The sequence below is a fragment of the Atractosteus spatula genome, chromosome 11, assembly GCF_055471065.1.
Source record: "Atractosteus spatula isolate fAtrSpa1 chromosome 11, fAtrSpa1.hap1, whole genome shotgun sequence".
Classification (NCBI taxonomy): Eukaryota; Metazoa; Chordata; class Actinopteri; order Semionotiformes; family Lepisosteidae; genus Atractosteus; species Atractosteus spatula.
This window is the reverse complement of record NC_142716.1, coordinates 44974756-44987236: the sequence shown is the minus strand read 5'-3', so window position 1 is coordinate 44987236 and position 12481 is coordinate 44974756. Positions and strand designations below refer to the sequence as shown.

Genomic DNA, 12481 nt, shown 5'->3' with positions numbered 1-12481 from the left:
TATGTATTCCCTACATGTAGAGAGGTGTCAAGAAATCTTTGAACAGTGTGATGAAAAATCTGAATTTCAAGATATATAGCAGACATTTCTGCTGTTGCAAATCTTAATGTGTTTTTTAAATTTATTTTACATGGTGTTTCTGATCTCTTTGTAGAGCTCAGGAAGATCTTTTCCAGCTGCTTTGGTGCCAGGAGCCTTTCCATCTCGGCTGTTCATTTCTTGACTTGTTTGTTTGTCAGGTTTTTGAAAGATATTTTTCTTATGCTTCAGTGCAAACTGCAGGCTGATAAATGGTTTTGACTACATTGTCACTGTGAATCTTCTGTTTGCACTCCGAGCAGGCAGCAGCAGTTCTATAAGCAGTCAAACTCCTGGGGGGGGGGGGTAAGGAGGGTTTTGGGACCCAGGACTTAGTGCGTCTCATTTAATTTATAAATGTTTTCAGTCAGAATATCTGTAAATAAGCTCAAGCATCAGAGTTTTATCATTTGATTATTGCATCTTTTTCTGTTCATCGACGCTTAAGTATATAAGGTAAGGACTTCTGACATGGCCCTGTGGTGACAGGTTCGAGACTGGGTTGTGTCACTAGCCGACTGTGCCTGGGATAGGCTGAGCCCCCACCAGTAGTAGGGCTGGGAGCACTCTCATACTAGGGCTCTGTTGACTAACGTACTGACCCCTTCGGCCTTTCAGGAGCTTACAGCTACACTGTGCTGTGCTCTCCTCCACTGGCCACTGGCACTGACCCCTGGTTTGAGGCTGCCCTGCCTGTGTCTTGTTAAAAGGCAAGTGGCTTGATGGTGAGAGTGTCACTTCCAACAAGGGCTTCGAAATCACCTTCCATAATCCTTTGGTTTCTGCTTTGATGGGGAATTGCTGCTTTTCCAGCTTTAGCTATGCAAAACCTACTGGATATAATCATGAGCTGGGAATTCACAAAAGTCTGAAGGGTATGCACCTGTTAGCATGCTAGTCACAGCCCAACCCAAACAATTTTTAAGGAAAAGGACACTTTCCTTTCCAGCGGCTAATTATTCAAACAAAAGACGATGTATTCATACTCAGCAGTGATGTCAGCCTCTCCCCTCTCCAGCGTACTGTCGTTCCAACTAGACCCTCAGCAAGAGCCAGCGCAGCTGCTCTGCAGACATAGTGTGTGTTAGAGTGGCCCCTGCTGGAAATGTGCGGCACTGCAGGTCTTAAGATCTAGCCTTGGAGGAAAGCCTGTGTGCAGCAGGAATTTCAAGGTCAGAGGAGGTGTGGAAAAAGGAATTTAACATGAAAGTAAGTGTGTACCAGAGGGAGCACGAGTAGTCTGCTCATGCAGGCATCTTTTACAGCAATACACACTGGTTTATTGACCAAAGAGACACAGCTGAAGCTATAAAAATGAGTTTAAATCATACAAGGAAACATGGGGCTTTGCCGTAATCTGCAAGTCTCGTCAAACTGTTCATCTCTGAAGGTCAGAGGTTCCAGACTCCCTCAATTCACACACGAACTTCAAATTTAGCTTGCCATATTTTCTTCCCAATGCCTTAAGTAGGGCAACTCACAAAAGCTTCAGTCTATTTGGTAGTTTGGCACAGCAGTGTGGGTAATATTGAGAACAAGAGGGAAGTATCCGGGATCAGGACTGTACTGGAGACACAGAGAAAGGAATGGTGTGATTCTCTTTACCTATAGATATACCTGTGCCATTGTTAATGGTGATTTCAAAATATATGTGTAGCTGTATATTCCAACTAAAGAATGGCATGAATTATTTTGTGATTATGCATAGTGTCATTGCAAGTATGAGTAAGTATACATATCTGTACTATGTAATTACTATGGAATTAAAGACACAACCTAAAGAACTACCCTGTGGTGCAGATTTATTTGCATGCCTCAAGATGAAGCTGAAAATGCACTGAGAATTAAAGAATCTCAGTGTGAGAGAAGGGTGGCATTGAAACTTAATTATCCAGATGTCCCTGGCATGTTGCTATGAGAGACCTGGGATTGGACTGGCCATTGGCTGATTGCTAGCACTTTATACCACTCATGCTTTGCAGCCTCAGTTGTCCTCATGTAATTCATGCAGCGTTGGGTAAATGGTCTTCCCTTTGTCAAAATGTGATAGACCCCCATCAGTGCTTTCTTGCATGAACAGATAGCGTGCTTAGGCAAAATTAAGGTCCAACCCGAATTTTGAAGAGTCAGATTCCAAAACCCCACTGATATCTCCCAACTCTCGCCCCCAGGTACCAGATCCCCTCTCTGGACCGGTCTCACGCCGGCTTCTATCGGTGCATCGTACGGAACCGCGTTGGCGCCCTCATGCAGCGGAGAACGGAAGTGCAGGTTGCCTGTGAGTATGCCTGCTGGCCCTACCTGTGCAGGTGCTCACTGAGGCCGGGTGTGTGTGTCGCAGTGCTGCTTGTACAAAGAAGGTTAAACCATTGTTTGTTCACTGTTGCACTGAACACGTGTATTGAAATTCAAAACAGACAGCTGTTTTAATAAAGCCCTTAATCAGTATGAAGGTGATAAATGTTTTGTTTTTATCAAAACAGCTGTTGTTTTGGTGTCAGGATGCTGTCTTCTTAATGTGCTTATGTAAATGAAAGATCTTTTTTCTGTTTCTCTTCATTATGATTTTACTTTTTTCTGTTGCCAAAGAAAAATGAAAGATCAACAAGGTAGATTGGAGTGGTAATCTAACCATTGCTACTGCTCTCACATTTTTAAAAACATTTGCTACACCATGCTGCTCAGTATCTCATGCATCATCGTTTTCCTCTAGACAACATAGAGAGTTTGTGTTTCAAGGTGGCTTTTGTCTTTTTTCATATTTCACATTTCTTCACCAGGACTACATAGCTGCAAGCTGACATGTGGCTGGCTCACATGATTGCACAAAGCTGAACTTTGAGTATTAAATTAAAAGAGTACAGAATCAAACAGGGATGTATTCCCCAATTTAACTAAAGCATTAACTACATTGTGCAAAGTGATGCTGTGTTCAATATCCATTAATTCAAGGAATGCAAAGGAGACATTTAATTTAAAGTGCATTTTGCAACTAGTCACACATTTTCACCCATTGAACCCAATCATCTGACCTGTGTGGCAAGAACTCTTGGAGACTGGGTTGCCTAGAAACTATCTGCCTCTAGACTGTCTGGTAAGTAATAGAGGTATTACCAACAGGTATCTCTTACATCAGCAGTTTTGCCACCCTGTAATCTGATCTCATCATACCTCAGAAGCTGGCCCAGCACAGCTGGTCTGTCATGGGCGGGAGGACTCCAAAGGCAAGCCAGATTGCTGCTCTAAGTGGTGCTGGGCCCTGATGGGGGGGCCTTTCCCCCCAGAGCTGAACATCCAGTCCAGTGCTCCGGTGTGTTGAGCAGGGAGTGAGGTGACAGGGCTCGTGCTACAGGAGGTGCCTTATTTTCAATGAGACATTGAGACAAGGTGCTGGCTGACTTGGTCTTTAAGGAACCCAAGACTGTTCAGAAGGGCATGAGAGTGAACCATAGTATCCTGGCTAAACCCCACTTAGGTTTTGTCCGATCTGGCTCCCCTAGAGTTCACCCTTGATTTCACAGACTCATCCAACTCATCTGCTGTGTGCTGTGTGTACTCCACAGAAAGCCTGTGATTGTTTATCAAAGTGAACTCAGCACCTTGGTGCAAATGAGTGGATCCCCTCTAATATGTAAACTTAGGATCCTGTGTATCACATTAGTAAATATAAAATATCAAGTAAAAAGCAATGTCTTGGACAGTGGAATTAATTTACTAAATTAATGTATGCACTAATATTTCCTGAACACTACTGGAGAGTGTTTTATATCTTCCCTAAGATCTGCACAATAACACAAGGGCAATTAATCTACAAGGGTATACATTGATAAAGGATCGGCAGGAGCTTCAAGCACTGTAATAAGACAAACATTTTAAAAAGTATTAAGTGAAACAGAATGTTGCAGTCAGAGAGCTGAGGAGGAAGCAACACAGAGAATCAAAGATCAAAGAGGTTGAACTTCAGTTACTTTTTTGTATTAACATTATTGTTCATTCACAGTCTAGCGTTATTAATTCTTGGGGAAAAAGCAGATCTTCGAGATAAAAGGCACGCCAGAAATCTGGCGTCTTGCTTGAAAGTCGAGGCTTTTTGGTTGGGATATAACTTATGGTTTTTATTTCTCACAAGATCCAAGTAAATATTTCTTAGAATTTGTTTTTTTAAATATGCCTCTAATAGCCTTCTATTGACGGATGATTTATAGAAGGTGGCATTATTATAAATCAATTTTGAAATGAACTAGTGTATTACCCCATTTGAATTTCCATGTGGTACTCAATATGAGATTTTGAGAGTGGGACTCAGGGACTGTTTCATTGGTTATGAATGGAATAAACAATACAGAATTCAAAATCCTTCGCCTCTTCCCTATTCCCCACCCTCTCCAATTCCCTGTCACCCTCCCATCAGAAACAGACAGCTTAATTGAGTAGGTAATGAGAAATTAATAAGTAAGCTCTGCTAATGACAAACGATAATGGGGAGAGTCATTAACGATTTTGTCCCTGTTTTAATTACTCTGGTTAAAAGCGGTCAATTAGAAAAGGCTGTTTTTGCGTTTCTCTTCAAACAGAGAAAGGGGGTGGCGATGTTCAAGTTAAAGTTGAAAGAGTTTAAGCAGGGTTTGGAGACATCTGCATAGGGCCAGTTTAATTGGAGTCTGAGAGTGGGGCCTGCAGACATGGATCACAAACAGTTGTGTTTTGCCTGTCAGAGTAACACTCCCCTAAGCCATCTTGTTAACAAGCAACATTGGCAGGTCTAATGAGTGGTCCTACCAATAAAGGCACTCACTTGAGGTCTATGATCATGGGTTCGAGCTTGGGTCATGTCACTAGTTGCTTATGATAGGGATTCCCCAAGAGGCGATGCACAATTGTATAGGGTACGATTAGTCAGCCAGGGTTGTCTCAGCTCTCAGTGACACCTTCAGTCTCTCCTCCAGATAGTGCTGATCCTCAGGTACAGGGCTGTATCGCTTGTAACATGTTTATCGATGGCAGGCGGTTCAGAAGAGTCTGCCCCCACTTACTCAATCTTCCCTACAGGGGGACAACATGCGATCTTCAGAGCACCCCTCTGGAGATCATGTGTTATCCTGTGTTTGATTGGGTTCGTAGCTCAGTGCCAACACATGAAAAATGCCCAAGTGGCTGTTCCAAATCAAGTGGGTCTAACAAAGAGAATTGGCTATTCCAAATGTTTCAAAGCCACACCAGTTAAAACATATTGTCATATGTGTTTGACAGATTTTTCAATTATGGGGCTGATGAAAACGTCCTCTAAACTGCATGGGATTAACCTATCCTGCAACCCTACAGTGCAGTTAGTAACAGTGATCTGACTCTGCCCAGCCATGTTTGGGCTGTAGGAGACAGCACCCCACTGAAGATCATGTGTTGTCCCTATTTGAGTGGGCTTTCTAAGGGCTCTGGTTTGCTCCCTAAAACATGCACATCAGACCTGACTGGCTACATTAATTTGTGTCACTCAGGTTGGGCCTTCATGAAGATGATGGCTGGTGTCCTCACCTCAATACTCATTAACAGTCATTAACAGAGTGATTTTGGTTTCAATCACCACTACAGGATTACACAGACAAAGACAAACCTTGAATGAACCTTTAGTAGGATCTGGTCCTTGTTATTTAAAGTTAAACCACACCCCACATCCCATCCTACCCTTCCACATACAGCTTCATTTATTCAGGTGAGATTCTGGTTTGACTAATCAAATCTGGACCATGGTGAGTCTGATAATCAATAAAAATTTACTTGACTAAAGCTCATCTCATCTCTCTCAGCCATCACAAGCAATAATCTGCAGCACAGGGGCTGGTTTACAGCGTGTCGCCAGTAATGGCTTCAACTCATTATGTCAAAGCTGAGCTATAATTACATTTGTTGCCAGAGAGTTTGCAGTGATTAAATGAGAGCAGGTAGTGCTGAACCAGTTCTTTTCTGTTGAAATTATTCTTTATGCTGTAAGTAGAGAAGTGGGATGGTGGCAAGGTGCTTAACCCTGCTTCTCCACTGATCAAGGAACCTGAATGTCATTCTGTATAGAGTTTGCATGTTCCTCCAGTGTTCACATGAGTGTATGCCAGATGCTCCCAAAGCCAACCTGACTAGGTATGATTGTACATTATCCCTGCAATGGACTGGTGTGCTGTCCAGCTGTGTGCTGTCATGTCCACCTTGTGCCCTGTGGCTCCAGAACAGGCTCGGAGTGGCTGTGACCCTCACCTGACTAAACAGTTTTCTGGTAATGCACAGATGTGAGTGGAGATGTTTGCAAATAAAAGCAGAGATGTCTAGAAATTTTGCAAGTGTGTTCCTTCCAAGAATGTGCAACCCCATGCATTTGGGGGGTGACGATTACTGGTTTCCATCATCACTGTGTCTGCCTTCTGCTTGTCTCCCACAGTCATGGGCAACTTTGAGGAGGGGGAGCGCTCGCAGGCCGTTTCGCAGGGGGAGGGAGCCGTCATTCCAGCCCCACGGATCCGCAGCTTTCCCCAGCCGCAGGTCACATGGTTTAGAGACGGACGGAAGATCCCCCCCAGCAGCCGCATGTAGGTGCCCCTGTGTCTGAGCAAGTGTGTGTTCAGCCTGCCTGCTCAAGTCCTGCAGGTGTCTCTGTGTCTGCGCAAGTGTGTGTTCAGCCTGCCTGCTCAAGTCCTGCAGGTGTCTCTGTGTCTGCGCAAGTGTGTGTTCAGTCTGCCTGCTCAAGTCATGCAGGTGTCTCTGTGTCTGCGCAAGTGTGTGTTCAGTCTGCCTGCTCAAGTCCTGCAGGTGTCTCTGTGTCTGCGCAAGTGTGTGTTCAGTCTGCCTGCTCAAGTCCTGCAGGTGTCTCTGTGTCTGCGCAAGTGTGTGTTCAGTCTGCCTGCTCAAGTCATGCAGGTGTCTCTGTGTCTGCTCAAGTGTGTGTTCAAGTCTGCCTGCTCAAGTCCTGCAGGTGTCTCTGTGTCTGGGCAAGTGTGTGTTCAGTCTGACTGCTCAAGTCATGCAGGTGTCTCTGTGTCTGCGCAAGTGTGTGTTCAGTCTGCCTGCTCAAGTCCTGCAGGTGTCTCTGTGCCTGCGCAAGTGTGTGTTCAGCCTGCCTGTTCAAGTCATGACTGAGCCACACCTCAGTCAGTTTACCTAGTTTGAAATTGTTTTTGAGTTGCACTTAGCATGTAAAATAGGATAATTTCAGCACTTTACAGCTTTTATAGTGTTTGTTATTACTGTTTCGTGTTGCTGATGAAACATTTTTTTATTCCACTTAAAGAAAAACAGAAAAAAATTGAGTGTCTGATGGAGAAGAGGCAAATTGGCCAACAGTGCTCTAGGGAGCGCTTTTTATATAATAGCTCTTTAGTGGATTAAATCAGTTTTAAAACAAAGACCTGAGCTGTCTCTTTGTTTTCTGTGCTCCCTTTAGACAGGAGCTCCTGTTCTTAGAGATCAGATCCCCAGAAGGTTTTTTCCAATTAATTTTGGTCTGTATCGCATTGAAACCCCTGTAAGGGTCTTTAGAGTAAATGAGGAATGTGCTGTGTTTAGGGGAATAAAAATCAGTATCAGATAAGAAACTGCAATGTTTTTGATTTTATGTTCATTTTAATTAAATATGCATATTTTTAATGTTCTTCTGTATTATGCAAAACCTGTTGGATGTAGTATACAATGAAAGCTCATTCAGTAGTGAGTTTGGAGAGACTGTAATGGGGCTGTAGTGAGGCCTGTAGTAGGATGTCCCATAGTGCCAGCAGGATAAGAGCGAGTGTTTATCACGGGATACGTCTGGCAGTCTGGGTCCCTCAGGGACACCGGGAATTCCTGATGAAGGCAGTAATTGATGATTCCTCCACCACTGCTCCTGTCTTCTCTAATGCTCTATAAAGGGCATATTAAATGGCTTTCTCTGAGCTCAGTTTTACTTCTCTTATCAGAGCCATTAAAGTACATTAATATTCACTGGGATCGTTCTGACAGGGGCACTTCTGACAGCTTCACTTCTCCGCAACAGAGTTCAAAACACAAAAGGTTGTGCTGGGCAAGAGGTGGAGGTCAGAAATTAAAGACGACAGTGCACCAGCCTCCTTCTGTAAACTTTTCACGGGAAACTGCCACTAGTAGTTTACCCTAAACTCCTCACAGGGTGGTACTGACAGTGTCAAGACAGGGCCAGCTCTGTTCTTATGTTATTTATGAACAGAGTCAGCTTGGGAGGGACTCCTGTGCCCTGAAATGACTTGTATCTTCATCAGGACTGCAGGAGGGGGCTGCACATTTTGTGGCCCTTCTGCTGGATCAGGGAGCACTGAAATGCATTCCTGCTCACAGGGTCTTTCTAGAGGGGTCTTCTCCGGGGACCCTGGCCTTAGCTGTCAACCTGCACATCTGCCTGTGCAGCCAGAAACCCAGCAGTGGCTCTCCACTGCGCCAAACGCAATTGTGTTTCCCCGGGTTTAAAACTGCAAACTCCACGTGCTCCTCCAAGGTGACTGTGTGAAAATGAATGATAACGATAACATTTGTGAGATAAGTGAATTTAAATGGCCGTCACCGGCATCCTTGCAGTGACTTCCAGGATGTCTGAAGCACAGAAAGAGAAGGGATTGTTACAAAGTATATTCCAATACACATATCATGTATAGAGTGTGTAATGTCTGATAGGTGTGTACAGTAGTACTTATAATTACTGTACTGGGGTTATCAATGATAAGATGTCTAAGAAGCCTGTAGCATTAATTCTATTCACATATCCTACCAAATAAAACTCAGATGCCTAAGCTTGGAGCACCTGTCTGGTGGAGCTTGCATGTTCTCCCTGTGTTATTGAGGGTTTTTACTGGGTGTTCTAGTTTTCTCCCATCGATTGACTTGCAGCTTAAATTTTATTGGCTGCTCTAATTTGTCTGTTTTGGACAGGAGAGGGGGGGTTCTCCTATAAAATAAATTCATTATCTCATCCTTGACTATACCTAATAAAACACTGAGGCCTACCTACCACTGAGGGGGGGTTCTCCTATAAAATAAATTCATTATCTCATCCTTGACTATACAATAAAACACTGAGGCCTGAAATGACTTGTAACAGTTATTTTGTTGTTGTGATGACTCTATATCCTTCAGAAATGTATCTTATGTGTAATCATTTTGTTTTGTTAGACAGGCAGCTCTTACCAATGCTATGTGTGACATAATTATAATTTACAACTACCCGGAGAGATTTCTTTCCATTGCCTTGTAGCGTATCATTTGAATATGAATTGGAGTCATTTAAAAAAAAAAAACATGCCACACACAAAAATGCAAGTGCAGTTTATCCCGGGCCTGCAGTGACATATTTTTAAAGCGATACTGTCGCTCAGCCGTGCAGCTGTCACATTGCAAGAGGGGACAGAACCCCTCTGCTGGCATGTAAGGCTTTATAACTTGTCAGAGATCTGTCGGGAAAAGTTGGTAGCTGTGCTGACGAATTCTCATCTGCTGTTGCAAAGAAAAGGGAAGGAAAGCTTTCTTCTCAAGGACAGGCGTGCTTATTTTATTTTTTTATTTTCCAGCTGTACTTGTTTGCTCAAAACCCCCCGCCCCCCCCCCCCCCAAAAAAAAAGAAAAGAAATGTGCCTGAGGTAAAGGCAGGAAGGTAATCAATCAATCTTATACTGTATAGCACCTTTCACTACTGAGCACTCTCAGGGCACTTTCTAGAAATTATATAAGTAAAGAAATACAATTAAACTTTAGAAATGTGTGATTAAAGGAACGAAATAGATTTGAAACTGAAATTGAAGACTATCAAAATCAAGAAAGGTTTGATGTACACACTTCGACAGATGCCGCACTTTTAATATGTGGCGCTATCCTGTAAAATCGTTTGCTAACATATCCACATCCTGTACACTCTGCAGAATGATTTTTTTTTAACATCACTTTATTAACCCTTTACAATTTCTTGCATTAGGAATTATCTTTTCGCATACCCCAGCTTGCTCTCCATGAGACACACAGACACGCAGACAGGGAGAGAGCCTGGGGTCAGAGCGCAGGGTCAGCCATTGTACGGCGCCCCTGGAGCAGTTGGGGTTAAGGGCCTTGCTCAGGGGCCCAACGGAGTAGGATTCCTCTGCCGGCTGTGGGATTTGAACCGGCAACCTTCCAACCACAGGCGCACATCCTTAGCCACAGAGCCACCGCTCCGCCCCATTTCAATGATATGCACGCCAAATTTCAAATATATCACGCATTTCACATCTGCAGTATTCCAGATCCTAGGGAGCGGGTGAGGCAGTTAGTCCTACAGCAACGAGGGAGGAAAATGGAAGACTGCGTGTGTGTCGCGGGGTGTCTTTATTATCTGTTTGAGTGTTTTATCAGGGATGCGCAGTAGGAGCACGACTCACCGTCTCTGAAAGATGAAATATTTATAACCATTCAGTCCAGAGCCACCCCCCTGGCAGACTGCGCCTCCTGCTCTCTTTCACGTGAGGGCTGGAGAACTTTGGGTTTTTTTTCCTTCTGTAAGGGAGGTGGGAATAATCGCTGTAGTAATATTTACACAGCGCAACCCCTTGCTGAATAGGTATCCAAGCAGGCCTGTTGATAGAGAGTGCTGCTGCACTGTATTGGGAGATAGAATAGTATTTGCTATTTACAAGGCACAGTGCTTTTTTCATGACTAAGCTGTGTCATCTGCAAGTAACTGCTGCTATCACCTCTCTTGTGTCTACAAAGCTGGTGCACTCTGCCTATATCTTGACTGACCTCTGTGACTCCAGTAACACACTGTTTTTCAAAGCACTTGAAAACCAGGCATTCTGAAACCCGAATCTGCAGCCCTTGTAGATTATATCTGTGGTTCATCTTGTGGTGCATAGCCCTTGTCGATCGCACAAGAGCATTTCCAACACTCTGTCTTGGATTTACAAAGAAACCAGGTCACGTCATACAGTCGAGATTTGCTGTGAGAGAGGTGTTGAAAAACTAATGAACAAACGGCCGCAATTAGTCTTGATATTTCCTTGATATTTTCTAGTGCTTGGTTGTTGATGATTTGAAAGTCCAGAAGCAATGTTCAGACTAGATGGAGCTCATTGTTATTCTCCAAGCTCAGAGAGCAAGTGGGAATAAAAGTTATTTCAGCTATTACTCTTCCATTACTGAATCTGATTACAATTGAAAACCTTTCGTTGTGTGTGTTTTTTTCTTTAACCTAATGGTGTATGTAATAAATGCTAGCAAAGTTTTCCCTCAAAGTTGCTTCTATAAGCAGATTTGCATTGAACCGCGACTGTGGATCAGATTTCCACTCTTGTGTTCTGCATTGACTCTGCTGGTTAAGAGCTGAGCACTTGGTTTCAACTTGTGTCCTGTTTGTTTAGTTCATTTGGATGTTCTGTGGTTTTCTGCCTTGACTCGAGGAGCTCTGAGCTATTGGAGGCTTTCCTACTTAAGTGACCTTATCTTACAACAATTGACATTTCTTCACATGTTCAATTAACACACAAACTGTACCTTTATGTTCTTGTCACTTGATTGGCCAGTCTCCTTCCCTTAGAGGCCGTGCTGGTTCATAGCCTTCTTAATCTTCTTAGCTACAGTATACTTCACATTCCCCAGGACCAGGACTAGAAGACTCCACTGTCTGACAGCACTATGGCTTAGTGTTTAGCTAAACATTTAGCTTTATGAAACATGGTTACAGTTCTGAGAGTATTGTCTGTGTGCCACTACAGCTCGTGATAAAAATTACAGTTGCAAAGAAAAGTTAAAAGATGGCTGTACTTTACTAAGCTCATTTCCATGAATGTTAACAACATATCGTTAGAGACAAGTCCTAGGTGGAGAACAAATGTATTCTTTTTGCTTGTTTCAGCTCAAATATACTTTTTCTGCCAAGGTTCTGTGGAAACCTATTATTCCTGTTCCAGAGCAGGAATTGAATCACAGTTTCTCATTGAATAATGGAGATGATCACTCAGAGCCTATGAGAACTGTACTGAATTCAGCAATGGAATTAAAACTGATAAACTGAGTAATGCAGTCAGGGTTCATTTTGCCCTATTGGATATTAATTCTGCTGCCCGAGGCACTCATTGAAGCAACCTCACGGAAACCCCCCTGATCAAGTAAAGATAACCATCCTTCTGCATCCTTTTCTAAAAGTGTTCAAGATAAATTCTTCAAAACACCACCAATCCAAGGGATTTATTATCAAAAAGAGCCCATTTAGGAGCTCATAGCAAGGCCCAGCCCTTCTGTTGTTAAAGTGTGGGAGAGAAAGGGAGAGACATAGGATTTGCAGGGGTGGGAATCAGTAACAGACCTGAGTTGAGTTCAAATGTTTCCTGATCCAAGCCCTCGTCTCCTATTCCCACTTCGTTCTCCCCTTCTTACCGGGCTTCAGCATGGC

The 12481-nt window shown here is 43.4% G+C and overlaps 1 protein-coding gene across 2 annotated transcripts in view; it reads left to right on the top strand.

Annotated features, from left to right (window-relative positions):
* Positions 1 to 12481, top strand: part of sdk2b (sidekick cell adhesion molecule 2b) — a 221668-nt gene that overhangs the window by 149701 nt on the left and 59486 nt on the right. For both annotated transcript variants that reach the window (XM_088927387.1, XM_088927388.1), the window contains 2 exons: positions 2250 to 2356; positions 6506 to 6653. In XM_088927387.1, the coding sequence (XP_088783513.1) occupies positions 2250 to 2356; positions 6506 to 6653 (255 nt within the window). The remainder of the gene's footprint in view (positions 1 to 2249; positions 2357 to 6505; positions 6654 to 12481) is intronic.